Source organism: Tiliqua scincoides, chromosome 1, assembly GCF_035046505.1.
Source record: "Tiliqua scincoides isolate rTilSci1 chromosome 1, rTilSci1.hap2, whole genome shotgun sequence".
Taxonomy (NCBI): domain Eukaryota; kingdom Metazoa; phylum Chordata; class Lepidosauria; order Squamata; family Scincidae; genus Tiliqua; species Tiliqua scincoides.
In genome coordinates this window covers 116,142,854-116,162,467 of record NC_089821.1, presented here as the reverse complement: position 1 = coordinate 116,162,467, position 19,614 = coordinate 116,142,854, and the positions used below count along the sequence as shown (strand labels likewise).

Genomic DNA, 19,614 nt, shown 5'->3' with positions numbered 1-19,614 from the left:
AATCTGCCGTTTTTGGCCCCTTAAGCCCTCCAAAGGAGACCAGAGCTGTGCTCCAGTTCCCCCTGGGGGCTTTCTGAAACCCACAGATGCTGCTTGTGTCCTCCTGTTACCTCTGTGGGCTTCCGAATGGCTCTTGGAGCCAAACGAATGCGGCTTCTGGTTTCCCTTGGGAAAACTGGAAATTACGTTTTAGTGCCTTTTAAGGCATTTTGAGGCCTGGGAATGTGTGGGCATTAAAACATCACTTTAATGCAGATGCGTGCAGCTTCTGCAGGCTTCAGAAAGCCCTCTGGAGGGGACTGGAGTGCAGCTCCTGTCCCTTCAGAGGGCTCAGGTGTGTCCCAGTCTGGCCCAACATGGGCCCAGGGCATCTGTGTTGAGATATTTATCCATGGATAAATAGAGTCCACCTGTAATAGAATTTGAAGCAGCACCTGTTGGCATGATAGAGGTACAATTTCATGTCTCTTAAGATTCAGACTCCAATGTTATGTAAGTATTTTTAATCTGACAGTGGAGCTCTCCTTTAGCCTACATGTTTAGTGTTCATCACATTTAGTTTCATGTTGCATTGTGGTTCATTTCTTATTCCTATAGTTAAAAAATAAAATGATTATCTTTATTTAACAAGAAATTCTTTTTCAGGATTGCAAAACAATGCTGATTGAGAGACTCCTGTTGACTGCCTGCTAAAAGAGTCATTTGCTTGACAGCCTTGAAATAAGGGAACCTATATCCTGAAGTAATCTGGTTTCCCCACAGAGATGGACTGCTAGGGAACAGCAGAAATGAATTAATTAACCTTTTATTGTATTTTGAAGGTTAATAAATACATAACTCTGGCAGCCTAGTGGAGATGGTGTACTCTAGTGCCACAGAATAGTTCTGCATCTCCCTTAAGACAACAGAATTTGTAGCTTTGTAGGTAAAAATGGATATAAAATATTTGATTTCAAAAGTGGAGAGGGAATTGACCTTGGCTCGCTGGTATTTCTTTTTTTCTTTGGCATGTAGGCAACCAGATCAAGGGAAAAGAGGGGCAGTTGGGCTAGCTGAGCCAGTGCATAGAAAGCCCAAAGAGGGAGGCATCATTGGCTTGCACCATTAGCAGTTAGTAGTCAACATTACTGGCTGCTGTGTTGTAATGTTAAGGGGGTGCGGTGAGTTCAGTGCTTTGCCTCAGAGTTCTGGTTCAGTCTAGAGCTCAATAGCTCTAGAAACCATGAACGGCATAGCAGTGCAGATTAAGATTGACAGGGAACTAGTTGAGAACCACCTTATACTAAATAAAGTAATTTGAACTGAATGAACTGCATCCTAGAATACTAAAGAAAACTTGCAGATGTCCTCATAGAGCCTCTATTAGTTATCTTTGAGAAATCCTGGAAGACAGGAAAGTTGCTTCTAGACTGGAAGCTGGCCAGTGTAGTCCCAATCTTTAAAAAAAGGGGGGGGGGAAGACCTAGGAAATTACAGGCTTGCCAGTTTGACTCTTTGTGGCTGAGAGAAATGTGGCAGGGACAGCAGAAAAAACAGGAAGAAGGGTGAAGCTTCCCCACCTTCCACTTTGAACCTTCACATTGTATTGTTTCCCAACCACTTTCGCTTAGTAGTGACCTAGATTTCTAGGTCTTGATCTGTCGTCTCTTAGATCAAATGGATGTTGCAAATGTTTTGAGAGGTACCATTTTGTTTTTTAATAAATCTGTACTGATTCCCTTCTCCTCCACCATCCTTGAGATGAGCTAACAAACTAGGCCACTGCTGCGTTTCAAAGAAATGATGTGCCTAGGTCCAGGGAGATATGATTGATTGGTTTTGGTAGCAGTTCATTTGTATTTGTATGTCTGCACCTGTTAAATTTTATTAATAGCTTTTGTCTTCCCTTTTTTTTTTCTTTTTTTTGGTAGGGGGTTGGTTTGTCTGTTCATGGGCATTTCAGAGTTGCTACAGAGAAGACGCTTTTTGCGATGCCAGAGACAGCTATAGGTAAAGATTTAGTGTTGCATTTTCTGTTGCCCTGTATAAAGAATGTTTGTGTATTTGGAAGAAGGGTAGGCAACATGAGGAAGGGATACGAGCAAGAAAATACATCTGGCTCAGGGAGAGCACATTTTCTCAAAAGTATACAATAGTTTGATCTAAAGTGCATTCTGTGAATCATTGTTCAGCATCACCCCATAATCCATGACGATGTTGCATATCGTGCCTCAAACACTGAGAAATACTCTCTTTTAAAAGGTGCTATAGTGCATACAATGAGCCCAGGTGATTTGGGAATCCTCATTTACAGATCATATGCTGATTTGTAGATTAGTCATCAAGAAACTTTCAAAATTGATATTCTATCAGCAAAATTGATATTCTTTCAAATCCTGAGGCATTAAAAATATATTTGCGCCACCACACCCTCATTGTCGGTACTGGGGAAAAATAATTTTGCTTTTGGTGTGATGAAAGTTGTGTCAGAACTTGTAAGAGGTCATTAACTTGAATGTAAAATTTGCAAAAATAACCTTCCAGTTCTTCATTTGCTGCATTGCATTTTTATGTCAACTTTATTACAAGTGTGCAATTGTCGGTCTGCGTGTGCCTGAGCTCTCCAAGTTATGAAGCAGTCCAGTTCTCCTTTTTAGCTGAATCTAAACTGCTGGCAAATAATCTTGAAGGGTAGTGTCAGATTCCATAGGCAAAATGAGTGAGTTTTAATAGTATGAGGTATCTTTGGTAGAAAAGCAGTCTGTGGTAATTTTCAGCAGAAAGGGCTACCTAAAAGACACAGAGACTGTACAGAAAAGAAGAGGGCAGTACTTTTTGTTTAGGGGAAATATTCACCTGCCTTGCTTTTATTTTTCTTAAATACAGGTCTCTTTCCTGATGTTGGTGGAGGATACTTCTTGCCAAAACTTTCAGGGAAGATTGGATATTTCCTTGCCCTGACAGGATTTAGATTGAAAGGAAGAGATGTTCACAGAGCTGGAATTGCCACTCACTTTATAGAAGCTGAGAAGGTAAATATTCCCTGCACAGGTAATTGGCGATGTTTATATTGCCAACAAATCATTGGACATATTTTTAGCATACTGTGGATAGCGGTCTTTTAGGCATACATTTGCTCTTTCAAGGCCATATTGATGATATGGTTCTACCTCCCACTCCTGATCTTCCCAGAGTTACCCTGGCACTTTGGATAAATTCCTAGGCCTCAAAGCAACAAAGAGAGGAGCTTTTAAGGCAGCACGCCTAATAATGCATATAGTGATTGTGTTTACAGCTCTTGAATGTCTGTATTTGCAGGTAGCTGCCCTAGAAAAAGATCTGACAGAACTAAAGTCTCCTTCAAAGGAAAATGTTGCAGATCTTCTGGATTCTTACCATAAGAAGGTATGTGGATAGCTAACTGGATTAGGCCTGTTCTGCATGGAGGAAAGATAGTCTCTAGGGTTTTTTTTAATATGGTGTGTTTTATATGTAAACCTCTTGTAAACAACCGTGAGCTGCAAAGAAAACACTTAGGAAATATCATACATCCCAGTGTAATAAAAAATCTATATGCAACACATCCTTCCAATAGATATACTGATTTATTGAGGGGACCTAGGTCTGTAGCTCAGTGGTAGACCACATGTTTTGTATGTAGAAAGTCTCTGGTTCAGTCCTGGCGCCTTCAGATAGGGTTGGAAAAAGACCCCTGACTGAATGTTAAAGAGATGCTGCCTGTCGGTGTAGATCTGTGTTTCTCAAACTATGGGTTGGGACCCACTAGGCGGGTTGCAAACCAATTTCAGGTGGATCCCCATTCATTCAATAGTTTATTTTTAATATATTAAACTTGATGTTACTATCGTATGTGACTGCATTTGGGGAAATGTTACACATCTGTATTTTTAACCCGGCTACTATGCATATGCTTTTAACAATGTTTGTAAATGGAACTTATTCCTGGGTAAGTAAAGGTAGGATTGCAGCCTAGGATTGATTAAAATTTTCCTGCTTGATGATATCACTTCCAGTCATGACATCACTTCCGGTGGGTCCTGACAGATTCTCATTCTAAAAAGTGGGTCCTGGTGCTAAAAGCTTGAGAACCACTGGTTTCGATAGTAGTGAGCAGGAAGGCGGCTTTCTGTGTTCCTGTTAAGAATAAGTTCAGGCAGATATAATCCTGAGTTAGTATTGATCAGAAAAGTCTAGACCAACAACAGTAAAGCATTTGAACATAGCAAATATTATGAGGTCCTAAAGAGACTATTAGAGGCTGTTTGTGTAATTAGCCAAGAGTCTGAGGGAAAACAAGGCATTTTGCAGTATGGCAAGCTTTTTTTGTAGCACTTAGGCGGTGGTCCCAGTGGGGCCTTAGGAGCCAAATTGCCATTGTAATGTCTTTGAGTGTGAAGAGTGAAATACGTTTGTGCTTAGGCAATGTTTTAAAGCCTAGTCCCAGAACATTTTCAATGGGGAAACATGCGAGTGCCAAAAATTATTTGCTGTTTTGTTTCTGTGGTGGTGTTTGCTCTTTATGGAATGGTGACATTTTCTGTGTTCTGTTAAAAAAAATAAATGCAGTGTTCTTTCATCTATTTGACTAGATGCTTTTGAGTTTGACAGAATACTTAGGCTATTTCTCAGCCCTGTGCAGCTAGGAGCTTCTCATGCTGGCAGAATTGGTCCCCACAAAAAGATGTGTATTGTCTTATTCTTCGACATGACCACAGCTTTCTGTACCAAGGTTGTCTAATCAATGGGAATACGAAGGACATTTCTACCATGGCAATAAATTTTCAGCGAAGCAGGGAGCATAGTGATAAGCCAGCTGAGAGTTAATGGAGTGGAATCTGTGCAGGGGGAACCACTTGAATACAAATGACAGGCATTAGTTTCTGATCCACAGCTGATGCTATTGTCACAGAAACACAGGTTTATAGCTTAACCTTGGCCCCTCGATTGCAAGCAGTTTCAAGGTATTCGTCATAAACTACAATTCAAATGATTCACATCATGCAGGCCTCTTCCCTGGCAATGAGTTGTCAATAGTAGTCATCTAATTGACACTCCCTTTAATTGAACGCTTGTAAATATAGTTGCAGCACTGCTGTATGTGACTGCAAATAGAGAGGAAGGTTTATTTGTAGAATGGACAGATAAATGGGAAGGAGGTTCAGGCTTTGGAACCTTCTAGGTTGCATGAAGGAATTTCTGTAGTTTCTGCTCTTCACAAGAAGAGGTGTCGCTCTTCTTTTATTGGCAGCTTTGCTCACCCCTGCCTGGCTGACTGGACTTGGCAAAATTCCCCCTCCTTCAGAGCACTTAAAGGGAAAGGAGCTGACACTCTTTTCATCTGGACGTACTGTTCATTTGTAGGCTGGGTTTTACACAGAGTTGTGGTAGTTAACCTAGATAGATGCAGGATACCCTCAGTCTTCTAGCTTGTCTTGTTTAAAACTGGGTTTTGGTAGATTGCTGCCATAACTCAAGGCCTGGGAAACTGAGACAGAAGGGGGTGACCTTGGGGAAACCTCCCTTCCAGTAGAATGGAGACCCTCCAAATCTTAAAAACCAAGCAGTGACAGTGATGTGCAGTGAAGTGAATGGCTGGGGAGGCACTTGCTGTGACACCACAAGGCATTCTGGGGGCTACCCAGAAGCCTTGGCATATGCACAATCACAGGGGAAGCTGAGCTCTTGCTGCTACCATAGTCTCTTCCTGTATAGTAACAGGTAACTGTTACTATGGCAGCAGCGAGTGTTCAGCCTCCCCTGCGTTTGCACAACCCCTCAAAAATGGGTGGAGTGTATGCACAATCACAGCATAGACTGATGCTGTTTTGACTGGGGTATGACTGGTGCAGCTCTGTCTCCCCTGACCGCACATCCCTAGTGATGAAGGCTGTTGGTCTGAGTAGACAAGGAGATCAGACCTCACCCAAGTGAACTGAGATCTAGCAGGCTAAAATAATAATGGTAAAAGAGTTAATAAAGGCACCAGTGTAAAAATGTAACTTGAGAAACAGCAGAAAGATGGTGACTGGGTTGGGCAAAGGACTGGCATGAAGGTGAAAGGCAAGCTGAGAAAGGTGAAAGGCAACAGTAGCATATAAGTAACTGGGTACTTTCTGTGCCTTTAGGTATTCATGCTGGTCTGAGTCCTTGCTTGGTCCTTCAATTCACTCCTAGTTGGGCAAGCAGATGATTCCCATTGCTGCATTCAGCACACTGAGTGACAGGTCCAGCAAAGGTGCAGAATGGGGATGTGTGTGGCTCCCTATTTTTATAATCTGTGGGTGTTAATCAGGCTTTACCTATGGGATCGGGTACTGGGGAGTGTTGCCAACACTGTTCTCATGCACACGCACCTATATTTACCAATAAAAGTGCAAATACGCACAATCTGTGGTCCACGTCTGCCCAGCCCAGAATTAAACTCAGTTGGGGAAATTTATAACTAGAGAGACTGAAATGCAGTGAGTTGCTGTTTGGGGGCTGTTGACTTGATAACGAACACCCTCAAAGTGCCTTTAATTAGGTTAACAGTAGCCATGATATGGAATTTTTTGGAAAAAAAAATCTCTCCTAACTTGATCCTGGTTCCCTAGCTAACCAAGATCAGATTAGGAGAGAATGAGCAAGTTTGGAAAGTGAAGTCATTGGCAAAAAGAGTCACCTGAGCTCTTGACTTGCCTGCTCGTGAAAATCAGATGGGCTTTACAGGCCAGTGAGCTGGCTCAAAGCCAAGTCCTTTTTTTTACTGATTTGTAGAAGAATGTCAACAAGGAAGCAATGGCATCCAAATGACTCAGCTGCCCCTGGAGAATGTTGGTGCAATATAGAAGCCTATCCAGGTGATGGGAAGGTCTAGACCAGGTGAAAATGTGCAGAAAAATAAAAGAAAATCAATTTTCAGCACAATAGTACCTAGGATAGCAAGCCTAGAAAAATAACCAGTGGGATATATCCTAACTATAGTGTGGGTGGAATGAAGCCTGTACACAGGAACTTCTCTGCCCCCCTAGCACATCAGCCTTAAAAGTTACTTGATGACCCAGTACTTTTGAAACTAAGCAGGTTCAGACCTGGATGGGAGCCTCTGGTGGCCTCTTGTAGAACTGAGATAAAAGGTAATTTAAAAAAAAATCCAATTAGGAGAACTTGTGATAAAAAAAAGATAAGACGTCGAGCAGAATAATTCTTTTTCTTTTCAAATTGCAAATAGATATTTTTCTTTGTATTTTACTGTTTGAATATGGAAATTAAAGGTGTTGTCTCTTTTTGTTCTGTGTTTTTGTAATAGTGCAAACTTGATGAAGACAAGGAATTTGTACTTAATGAACATATGGAGAAGATTAACAGGTACTTATAGACTATGCTTTGTAGAAGAAATGATTTTGAGGTTGTCTGTGGCGGAGGTGTGGAGCAAGGATTGCACAGGAAAGAGTGTTCAGCAGTGTCACTTATGTGCTTTCTCATTTGTATTCCTTGCACTCTCTATTTTACCCATAATTGTGCCAAACCAGCATGGTTTTAAATGCCATGAGAGTGCTGCTATCACATTTTAGCCTTTTTCACATTTATATACTGCCTGTCCTCTTGCCAGCGCACAACAACCCTGTGAGGAAGATTAGCCTGAGAGCAAAATTTCACATTTTGCATGGTGTGATTATTTTAAAATTTCCAAACTTAGAAATGTAGTACTGTTTTAAGATATGGTAGTGTCTAAAAATCCTCTAGCTTTTGTTATTCAAAATACCTCACTTACTAATTGATATGACGCATTTTCTGTTTCAGCCTATTTTCAGCAAACAGCATAGAAGAAATTATTCAAAAATTGAACCAGGATGGCTCTCCTTTTGCACTCACACATCTAAAGGTGAAGTGTTTAGTTGTTGTTGTTTTTAACCGTTTTAAGGATGTAACCCCAAGTGCCAGTAGAAGCATTTGCAAGTGAGGAGTAGTGGCATGTGGGCTTGGGTAAATCATTTTCTGCTCAGTCTTCTTTTCCCCCTTTGAAAAATGAGAATAACTGTGATCTACATGGCAATAGTTAGCAAATGGGGATGAAAAATACTCTCAGCAGATCCAATTTAAAAAGAACTTTCAAGTGATTTTCAAACTCTGGATTACCATCACTTCTCTGAAAGACAGGCAGCTTAGCTTATTATGGATCTTTGGCTGAGATCCAAATCACTGGGCTTCTAAACACTGGACTTGCATTTCTTGAACAGTTGTCTTGTAGTCAGTCTCTCTTTTTTTGCACCAATATTAAAGTGCACCTTAATTGCAAATTCTGGTTTGAAGCTAATCTTTGTTGGCATGAACATCTATGAAGGCCTAATATTGCTAGCTCTGAAAAAGGGACAGGAGAAAGGTTTGATCCCTAATACCAGGGAACAGGGAGAATGTGAGGTCATGATTAGGATAGTGGAAATGTTAACGGGACATTGAGTGACCATGTTCCGTTGCCTTTTAGTGGGATTTGGATTGTGTTGTAGATCGCACACATTGTGACCACTGGTGAAAAAGGGGTTTTTGATTTTGGTAAAAGTTGAATCTTGAGCAACATTTTATAAAATACAGTGACCGATACACACTAACTTCAAATTTGTGTAACTAGTCACAGTATTTGTAATATTCCTGTTCTTAATATTCATTGGGAGAGACTTATTTTTGCTAAGGCTGTGATGGTCGAGTTTTATGTTGTATAGCAGCTTTCACCAATTGAGAGGTCTGTATCTCCAAACTGAAGAGTGATAACATTTAATGGGATATCAATGTTTAAGAGACGTTGACGTTTTTGTGTCTACTGTGATATACGCAAGAACTCTTCTGCTGAAGTCTGGATAGGAATGTGATAAATATTTATTCAGAGATACTTGAAGTTTGTGCAACCGTTATTGAAAAGAGCAGGGCAATTTCTTAAACCACTATAACAGTAATTTGAATGAATGATATTTTATTGACAAATATGTTTAAAATGTAAGTGCTATACTGGTTTGCTGTTTTAATCCCTATAAGCAAATTCTGCTTGAATCTGGTGGAAATAGACCCAATATTTATAGATATGATATCATAGAGAGACGCTCTTTTCCCTCTCACTTAACACCAGAACCAGGGGACATCCCCAAAAGTTGAGTGTTGGGAGAGTTGACAGACAGAAGAAAATATTTCTTTACCCAGCGTGTAATTAGTTTGTGGAACTCCTTGCCACAGGATGTAGTGATGGCATCTTGTCTGGATGCCTTTAAGAGGGGATTGGGCTAATTTCTGGAGGAAAAGTTCATTATGGGTTACAAGTCATGGCAGGTATGTGCAAGGTAGAGGTAGGCTGCCTCTGATTGCCAGATGCAGGGGAGGGCACCAGGACGCAGGTTGTGTCTGTTGTCTTGTGTGCTCCCTGGGGCATTTGGTGGGCCACTGTGAGATACAGGAAGCTGGACTAGATGGTTCCCTTGGCCTGATCCAGTGGGGCTCTTCTTATGTTCTCATGTTTTTATGTAAATAGCTATTAGCTGTGAATGTGTTCAGGCCTCAAAAATGTGAAATTACTGTTTGCCTTGAAGCACACAGTTGATGACAGGCTGGATTAAGACTTTTTAAAAATGTGTGAAAAAAGCAGTCTTGGGGGGGGGGAGTTATTTTTGATTCTTTCCATCAGAAGAACAGGTGTCCTTCCTAGCATTTGCTTATTTATAGAGGGGTCACAACAGGATAGTTTCTTTGGAGGGGTGAAATTATTGGACAGCAAACAGTGTCTTAGGCTGCAACCACACTTTCCTGAGAGTAAGCCCCATTGAACAAAATAGGACTTACTTCTGAGTAGACCTGGTTAGGATTGTGCCCCCAATGTCTTCAATGTCTTATTGACCACTGAATTTTTGGCTCCAAGCAGTTCATAAGTATTATCTTTCATGTAATCTTCAGTTAAATTACTGTAGAAAATGTTGAGTATATATTGATTTTATAGAACTCATCTATTTCCTTCTTATAGAAAGGACCAGGCAATTAATCTGGCTGGTGGGGGGAGAGGAGAGTTTGCTTTTTGACTGGCTTTAGCAGATGCTAATTAAGTGAACTATCACACCTTTAAATCCTTGTCTAGACAAAGCCATGCAATTTGTAGGACTAAAGCCTATTTATTATTCATTTAACTGATTTCCTGTGTGCAAAAGGTTTGCTTGCTTGCTGCCCCCTGCCCCCCATGATTGTGTGCTCAGAAATACATGGTCTTTGATCAAAGTGATTTTGCAGTTCTACCCAAAACTTAAGTGCATCTCAAAAATAAGATTTTTGAGCAATAAGCAATAAGGCGGTCCCTCTTCTCTTCATTTCGTACGCTGATGGTATTAGATTTTCTCATTTTTGGTTTCTCAACTAAGGGCCCAATCCTATCCAATTTCCAGCACTGGTGCAGCCGCAATGCAGCCTCGAGGTAAGGGAACAAATGTCCCCAGACCTTGAGGAGGCCTCTGTGATTGCCTCTCCACCACAGGAAACAGTGCATACCCCATTGGCACAGCAGCACCGGCACTAGAAAATTGGATAGGATTGGGCCCTAAATCCGTTGAGTTTTATATGTTTCAAATAAAAGTGAAGTATTGGTGCTAAATGGTAGGCACTCGCCCTGTCAGTTAAAAGGATCAGCTAATATCACTTGCTGGATTCAGGAGCTGTGGGTGCAAATTTGGTGCATATGCAAGCACACAGAAATATATAACCCTGTCCACGTTCTGGCCCAACTAATGGCACATACGTACTTTTCAATATGCTGTAAATGCAGCTTCATTAGAGTTGAGTTGGGGTGACTGGCTCTCATTTAAATAATAATTCCTTGGAATTATTATTAAGATCTTTGTGCAGTTGATGGCTGTGGCTTTTTCTTAACTTTAGAGATGGGTGCATGCAAAACCATGTAAATGTTTGAAACAGAAAAGCTTTAAAGGTCTTCATAGAGTGGTTTCAACATCCAGGCTAACTATAAACACAGCTGAATTGGTAAACTGTAGTTGAAACCACTGACTGTGTAATACTCAGACCGAAATGAATTCTGTTGTGATGTAGCGTCAGTGGACTTTGCCTTGGGTGCGTGGTGCTGTCTCCAGGCTCCCAGTGTGTATGATCGCTTTGACCATAGAAATGCTCCCTTGTATATTTTAGAAGTTACAAGCACTGCTAATGATAACTTGCAATGCTTGGCCATCAATGTGTTCATAACAGGAGTGAGCAAAACTGGTTAGTGAACTACATGTGCTATCAAAAAAAGGTTTCTTGTGTGGTGACTAAATAGATCTGGGATCTCTTTTTCCTAGTTGGTTAATTGTGATATGTGCAGGACGGCCCTTTAGGTTAGGCACAGACCTAAAGCTGTTTGTTCCACAGTGACTTTTTAAAATTCACTGTGAGGTCATATTGAGCACCCAGCCACAGTCAAGTGCTACAGGTGCTCAAATTTCCACAGTTATAGTTGCTGTGCAGTGACTATATGTGATCCTCTACAAAGAAAATAGGCAGTGTTATATAGTGGGTCCATGCGAATAAAGGAAGGCATAGAGATAACAGCTCAATACATCTTCAGAACAGAACCTGGCAATGAATCTGAATGAATCTGACACAAGGCAAATACCCCTGGCTTTTATAGCCTTTAGCTCCGCCCAGACTCCCCATGATTGGTGCAATTGAAACATTAACTAGAGAGCCAATCGGATGGTAGGATTTTGATCCATCTCCCGATTGGCCAGCCATAAGTCTGGACCAATCAGTTATGCAGGATTTTGATCCTGCATAACTTGCATACGTAACAGGCAGGATAGGAAACCTTTAGTAAGGTGATTTTGTTTAAGGCTCCTTCAGTAGTCCACAACTTCCCTTTGCTTCATTGTCGGTTCTGGATTCAGTTTGGTTGTCTGCTAAAAAAAAAAATTGTGACTTTGGAGTGTACAGTGCAGATCTGAGTTTTTTTACCTTAAGAATGAAGAAATGTTTGTGGGTGGTGGCCTGCTTGATGCCAGTGCTTGGGGAAGTTTGCAGGGGTTTGTCAGTTTGGAGCCTTACATATTTTTCACAAGAATGTTTCCAAAGATTTGCTTACCCAGGAGTGAGAGATAGAGGGCTAGCTTGAAGCTCTTGCCACTGTTATTCAATCTTAGCTTCGTACATAGGAGTTTCCTAGCTTTCATCTTTCAGTTTGTTAACACTGCGGCGGGCAAAATGGTTGATCAGCAAAGCAGGCATTTCCAGGAGCATTTGGTAATCTAGGGCTCCTTCAGTTACAACCCTCTCTTGAGAGCACAGCTGTTTATCTCTTGCTAATCCTGATGCTGCTTTCCTCAATGAGCAGGGGGCCTGGAAATGCTGTTTCTCCAAAGCGCTACGTGTTTGCCTGTGTTTTAGTATCTGAACGACACTTAGGCTGCAATGCTATACATACTTACTTGAGAGTAAGCCCCATTGAACAGAAAGGGGCTTCCTACTGAATAAACGTGTATAGGATTGGTCTGAAGCTCACTGAATTTCCATTTGCAGGGGGGAGAGTGGTGCTGAATGTGACATGCTGCTTTCCCCATAATTCAAACCCACCCTGCAGAGATCAGGGTGTTTCTCTAAGCAGTGTCCTGGGAGGCAAGTGAATCCCTTTGAGAGGCACCCTTCCTTGTCAGCGGCATCTCATCTGTCATCCTCCTAATTGACCAGTTCCTCCTTCTAACTCTGTTCAGTTTCCTAGTCCTGATTTGCCACCTCCTCTTGGCACAATAGATTTATTTATAGAGAGGCTCGGTGACTCACTTTCCTACGCTGCACCCACCATCCATTCTCTGCTGTCATTCCCTTTTCAGCATTTGTCTCTTGTGTAGCTACTGTTAGGCTCCTATACCTTCAGCTTTTGGGGATTCCTTGTACCGATTACCAGTGACAAGGTGTCTTTCAAATTGTTAAAGCATTAGGCGACCTCTTGCCGTAGAAATCAGCATGGCATGTTAAATCCTGGTCCAGACTTCTGATGCTTGTTGTCCTCGTAAGAAGCTAATTTTGCCCAGTGCTTAGGATAGACTTTCAGCTCCCTAAAATTACCCCTTGATATAGTACGTAATGGTTAAGGTGGAATGTATGCCCCAATAGTAGCACCTGGTAATAAACAAAAGGGAGGTTTGTATTGTTAAGGTAAAATTGGTGAAGAATGCGTAGAACACTTGAAAATTCCTTGTCTGAAAAACCAAATACTATAGCAGCAAATTAGCTTTTGTTAGTGGATTCTGGTTGCAGAGGAATATAACAGAACATGTTAAGGAGAGGTTAAGGGCAAGTGTTAACAAGTAGGATTTTTTCCCCCCAAGAGCAATGCTCTTTCCCTGTCTTGACCATTAAGCCAGCTGGTACGATTCATGTGTACAGAATCAGAGGCATAAGACTCTGTGTCCTGTTTGTGCTTGCAGGATCTGCCCAGCTGCTGGGAGTTAGCAGATGTAAGGACACAGGCGAAATGGGTCACTGCTTTTGTCAGCTGGCATCTGGAAAGAGAGAGTGAGAGCAAGAGAGATGAATGATCAGAAGCCAGAAAAATGGTTGAAGCTGATGGTTGGAAATGTGCCAGAGCCATTTCTCCCTGTGGATTAAGAGTTTTGTATCCCCATTGAAAATAAAAGCAATAGGTAAATCTCACCATCTGCCTGTTCCTGTTTTGCCAACCAAAGTATCTCTTCTAATGCTGCCTGTTGCAAATCCAGCTTTAATCTTTCAGGTATCTTGGACTCTTTTAAAGATTCTAGGACAGCAATTTTCAACCAGTCTGCCATGGCACGTTGGTGTGCTGAGAATGATCCGTAGGTGTGTCGTGGGAATTTGGGGGGAAGGTCATTTATTAATAGTGCCATTGGGGGTTGTGAGCCCCCTCCACCAGTGGTTCAGTGTGCCTTGTTAATTTTAGTGCTTTGGCAGTGTGCTGCGAAATGAAAAAGGTTAAAAATCACTTCTAGAAGAACAAGCATACAAATTCTCTGGATATGGGCAGAGACGTTCTGGAACTAGTGGGTCTACTCCCTTGGGGCCAGAATTTGAAATTGCCTTTATATGGGAGGAGTCTACCACTTGCCCATAGGTTGATCCTGCTTCAGATCGGAGGCAGGTGTAGACCATGCTTGTCTTTGCCTGCCTTAATTTGCCTTACCCAAATTACCTTCTCCTGACTTCATTTATCATACTTATCCTTTCTCTTTCATTGCTTTCCTCTGTTCCATTTTCTTCCTTCATTTAACCAGAAGAGTTGAAGAGAGTTGAAGCCACCTGAGGCACAAGCTGAGAGCATAGTCTTCCCTCAGGGTCAACTCTGGTTCTAGTCCTCTGGGAGAGGCATGTTGCACAGACTGGCAAGAGATGACTTCTGCTTCATGCTGGGAGAGCCCAGTTATCACACAGATCAGCCTTTCTGCAACACCACTTCTGCCAAGGTGTCACTTTGCAACTCAGCAACTGAGAGGAGCTGTTGAAAGTGGCCCGCTTGATAATAGGGCTCTCCCAGTGCCGCTCTTTCAGAAATGCCACTACTGCAGATGCGTCATTTGGAAGCTCAGCAGCTGAGAGCAGCTGATGGTGGTGTTAAGAGAGTCCAATCATCACTTCACATCACAGAAGTTCACATCACAGAACTTCAGTGGGCTGGATATGACCCATGGGCGTTATGTTTGACACCACGGGTCTTGGTGACCATCTTTCTCCAGGGCTATCTGAGAGAGACAGTACGTAGCTTCTATTATGTTAAGGCTACAATCCTATGCAAATTTACTTGGTAGTGTAAGAATCCTTGGTTCTTGAAAGACAGAACCTCTATGATTGTAAATATTCCCTTGAGGGACTTAGAAACGCCTGCCTATGTAAACCACCTTGAATAAAGTCAGAGGAGTAATCCGATGACCAGAAAGGTGGTATATAAATACCTAGTTTATTATTATTATTATTATTATTAGTGTGTCCTACAGTAGCACTCTAATATTCTTTTTATAGTTGAGATTTTTAAAATCCCATTTTTTAAAATTTTTATACATTTCTCTCAAAACGTTTATAACCCATTTCAGGTTCAGGTTTAAATGGAGTCTGATAACCTTCAAAGTGTGAACAGTAGAAGAAAACAAAACATTATAATGAAGAAATCTGAAGTTTTTTCCTCATATTCTTAATGGTGTGTGACCATGTGGGGGAGGGAGTCATGGTGAGCTCCTATACTTTAGGATTTTCCCTACACAACTGGTACGTAATTAGTAATAACAGATACATAGGCTGAGCTCCAAAGAGCTACTTTAGGTTTGCCCAGTGAACTCTTGACTTAAAGAATGGAAGAGCTAGTTGTGTAATTCTTTTGAGCCAGGTCTTAATATTTCTGGAAAGCTTTTTCATAAGTGTGTCCTATAAATTGTCTCAGTAATCCAACAGTTCAGCTTTCTTGATAGCAGAGAAGCCTCTGCAACATTGCGCAGTCCTGTATAAGATAAGAAACTCTCAAGTCTTATCCGTAATGTAATTGCAGGATACACTATAGCTGTATAGTTCGGTGTCAGGCAGAGTATATAAACTCTAAGCGGTTTAAATTCAGCTACTGGCAAATGCCTGATTCTGCTCTCATTTTCTGTAAACCAGAGAAATTCAGGCTTGCTGTCAGTGGAGTAACTGGGGGGGGGGGAATGGCAAGTACAGGCTGCAGGTACCACATTATGCTGTGTAAGTGCCCCTTCCCACTCACTGTCTGAACCATTCCAGGCAGTGACAGAAACACCCAGGAGACATTGTTTGGTTCTATGAGCGTCTACACATTGCTGTCACTGCCTGGAATGGCACTGAAGGTGATGGGGAGGGGCTGCTTACGTCACGCATTGCAGTGCCTGCAGTACTTACTGTTTTGCCCCCCCCAGCTACACTACTGCTTGCTGTCTGTCTCTTTCTTGTGGTACTTCCTCTGAAATGGACGTCCTATAGTGGGGATGTCAAACTCATCTCATACAGATGGCCAAAGTTAGCATTCACGGTGCCTGCTGAGGGCCAAAAGTGATGTCATTAAGCAGGAAGTGATGTCGTCAAGCAGATGGTGATCAGAATTAAGCGCTTTGTTTTCACATAGAAACCTATTAGCTGCAAATGACAGAAGAGAAAATGTGTAAATCTTGTTCATATTTTCAAGATATGAGAGAGTTCAATTATCAAGCGGAAAGAGCCCAATTATAATAGAGGGGGGTGGATAAATTGCTTCCAGGGGCTGCATTTAGCACCCCTATGTTTGACATTCCTGTCCTATAGGAGTGTTGGGGCCTAAGCTTCTCCAGTGTAACTCTGAGAATTAGATTTGAGCTTTGACCCAAGGAGAGGAGGAAGAGTTTCAGCAGTGTAATGGTAAAAACAAAATGGACCCAGGAGCTTCATGAGAGGCTAAGATAACTCTTAGAAGCCTTTGGGGAGCATTCAGAAAGACAGTACTTCTTAGAAATGCTGCCTCATCTTTTTCTTTCGCTGGAAGATGGAGGGGGGAAATCAAAGAATGATCATCATTTTAATGAAACAGAATGTGTTTGGCTTTATTCCATTTGCTGAATTTGAAAGGGAGTAGTGCATTCTGATCTTTCATTATCTTACTGGGATATATGCTCCTTCACTGTTAAAGATCCCGATCTAGAGTGATTACATTGCATAAGTGCAGTCTTGTTTGTTTCTTGGAACCTGCAACACTAAAGTTCCTTGTCTTTGGAAATAGTTCTCATGTGAATTTTCCATTTGACTTCTTCCACAGACGCTTGCTAAACTGTCTCCAACATCTTTAAAGATGACCCTCAGGCAGCTTAGAGAAGGTGCCTCTCTGAACCTGCAAGATGTACTTACCATGGAGTACCGCCTAAGCCAAGCATGCATGGTAAGAAGTTACTTGTTTGTGGATACCTTTTGGGCCACTTGCAATGTAGTAGTTATGGCAATAATTAAGGCTTTCTGGTTCAACCATCAGCTTACTGGTTTCAAAATATGTTCAGGGGCTTTTGTGATGGTGTCTAGAATCTGATAAACTACATAGTGCTGCTGATTACCAGGCTCAGTCAGGGCCAGTCCATCCATGAGGCCAACTGGAACAGACACCTTAGGCAACAGCTTGTTGGGGAGCACCCATTTCTGTCCTCCTACTTGCCTCCCCTCCTCTTGGAAAAGGAAAAAGGGGACAGGGAGGAAGAGGAAATGTGGAGGGGAGCGCTGAACTGGAACACTGGAGTGTGGGAGAAGCAGCGGCTGCCACATCATTGGGTAAAGAGGGGCAGCATGTGGCATGCCGCCTCAGGCACCAGAAGGTCTTGGACCAACTCTGAGCTTAGAAATAATTGTTTAGAGCCCACATAAATTAATGGCAGGCTCAGCATTCTCTTCCATGGAAGAACAGGCCCATCAGCTGAGTCCTAGATTCAGAGAGTTTTCATGGCGCAGGCAAGCTGAACCACAAAAATGTCCCCTGAAGATTTGGAGAATAATCTATAAAATGGGAGAGAATGTCATGCAGTTCAAGTGCCTTAAAGGAGATGCATGCATAGAAGCCGGATTGGGACAGTAGGTGTAAATTGAGTGCCTGGTGAGAAGCAGCCAGCATTCTCTATCCATGCTGCGTAATTAGTCAGCCAAGCCCAGCCACATTTTGGTACAATTAATTGCCATGCGTACCATTTTTATATATACAGCTAGAGTTGGATTAGAATGCAAATGGAATTTAAAAAAAAAAAAATAAGATCCCTTGCATGAATCTCACTTTTAAAACAGGAGAGGAGAATAAAGCCACAAAAACGTGTAAAGACAAAGTTTTAACAGACCATACTCTTATCAGCTTTATGAAACTTAAAGACACTCTCACAGAGGTGTTTTTTACATCGCTGTCGAGCACAATCAGGTGGGCTGGGTTGGGTGGTGGCTGAGGATCTGTGCCCATCAGAAGTCCTACCTGGCTGGGCCAACAACTAAGCCTTGCAGCAGAACCCAGTAAATTGGAGAGTGCCTGTTAAGGGCTTTGCCACAGGGCTTCAGCAGTCTGGTGTATGGATTGAGTGGAACCCGAGACAAACAACCGCTTGATAGACTTCAGCAGCATTTCTCAAACTGTGCTCTGTGAAGCCCTGGAGCTGTGCAAGCACAGTGCCATAAGCCCTGCCAGCAGCTCTCTGATTTGATCTAGTTCCACTGAGGGGTGAGATGGAAAGAAGCGGTTCTGCAAGCAGCAGCTCACAGAGCTTTCTCCTCTGCCCTGCGTCCACACAGTGGAGGAAGAAGCCTTGCAAAAGCGGGCAGGCAGGAGCTGCCACCAGTAACATCAGTGACCATTCTTTCCAGCAAGGAGATGAGTGGCTCTTGCCTCCCAGAGCAGGAACCAATAAAACACCTACTTCTCTCACAAGCACCTGCGGAGACTGCCCTACACGTGCTGGAACCCACTCTTCTTCAAGGTCTTGATTGGTCTGGAGGATCCCTTGAACCTTGTGCACAAACCCATTATATATCTTTTTTTGTCTGGAACAGTTGATGCTGCAGTCAGAATCATGCTTCTTTGGGAGCAAGTCCCACTGAGTTGAGAAGGACTGACTTCAGAGTAAACAAGCACAAAGTTGAACTCTTATCAGTGATTTATTGTTCAACACCATCTGATAAAGCTGTGCACTAATTTAGTCTACATGTAAGCTCTGCTGTTTGTTCAGTGCCACCAGTGTGCATGGGGATAGGCTGTGCTTATGACCTAAGACATTTTAGTGCCTAAGACAGATAATTCAAATGTTGCCCTCCCCTAAGGTTGTCTTCAAGCCTGGAAAAACTTTAAAGAGTTCACGGCGGAAAGCATTTTAAAAAATAAAACAAAGTAATGCTTAACAAGTAATGGTTTTATTTTTAATATTTATTAAGTTTGAAATTATAATGCTGTTGACAACAATGAGTAGAACCCACATAAAGAAAAGCTCTTTGGAACTCCAGAATAATTTTTAGAAGTGTAAAGGGATCTGCAGACCAAAACGTTTGAGAATTGCTGGTCTGCAGTCATTCGAGGCACCCACTCCAATTATTTGAGCAAACACATGGCTTCATTTGACACCGTGTCCCATGTGAACACAATGGAAATATTCCAAACATCATTGAGAAAATGTATTGCACCCAAGAATATTTATTTATTTATTAGATTTATATACCGCTTTTCCAAAAACCCAAAGTGGTGTACGACAGACAAAATACAAAGATCAAACGTTAGTCAGTAGTTGAAACCATAAAAAACCATTAAAACAATTTAAAAGACACAAATAAAAGAGCGGATTAAAATATCAGCAGCATAAAAGCCTAAAACATCAGCAGAATAAAAGTGTACAAGGGGTCCCTAAGGACTGGCTCCCTCCCCAAAGGCCTGACCAAATAGGTGGGTCTTCGCACCTTGCTGGAAGCTATAGATTGTAGAGACTGCCCTCAGATGTTCTGGTAGCTGTTCTGGCAGAATAATAGAAACTTGGAGCTGGATTTCTGAGACAAGTACGTAGAAGATCCAACATGTCTTATTACGTGCAATTGACATTGCAAAGGAACATAAAACTATGTGAAAATTGATTTAGGGCTCAATCCTACTCAGTTTTCCAGTGCCGGTGC

The 19,614-nt window shown here is 41.9% G+C and overlaps 1 protein-coding gene across 3 annotated transcripts in view; it reads left to right on the top strand.

The window, feature by feature from the left end:
* HIBCH (3-hydroxyisobutyryl-CoA hydrolase) overlaps positions 1–19,614 on the top strand; it is a 65,334-nt gene that overhangs the window by 32,673 nt on the left and 13,047 nt on the right. For 2 of the 3 annotated variants that reach the window (XM_066612900.1, XM_066612962.1), the window contains exons 7-12: positions 1,911–1,989; positions 2,866–3,011; positions 3,298–3,384; positions 7,289–7,347; positions 7,783–7,864; positions 16,757–16,876. In XM_066612900.1, coding sequence (XP_066468997.1) covers positions 1,911–1,989; positions 2,866–3,011; positions 3,298–3,384; positions 7,289–7,347; positions 7,783–7,864; positions 16,757–16,876 — 573 coding nt within the window. Of the gene's footprint in view, positions 1–1,910; positions 1,990–2,865; positions 3,012–3,297; positions 3,385–7,288; positions 7,348–7,782; positions 7,865–13,421; positions 13,632–16,756; positions 16,877–19,614 lie in introns of those variants that run through there. The other variant, XM_066613028.1, reaches the window with a different exon arrangement.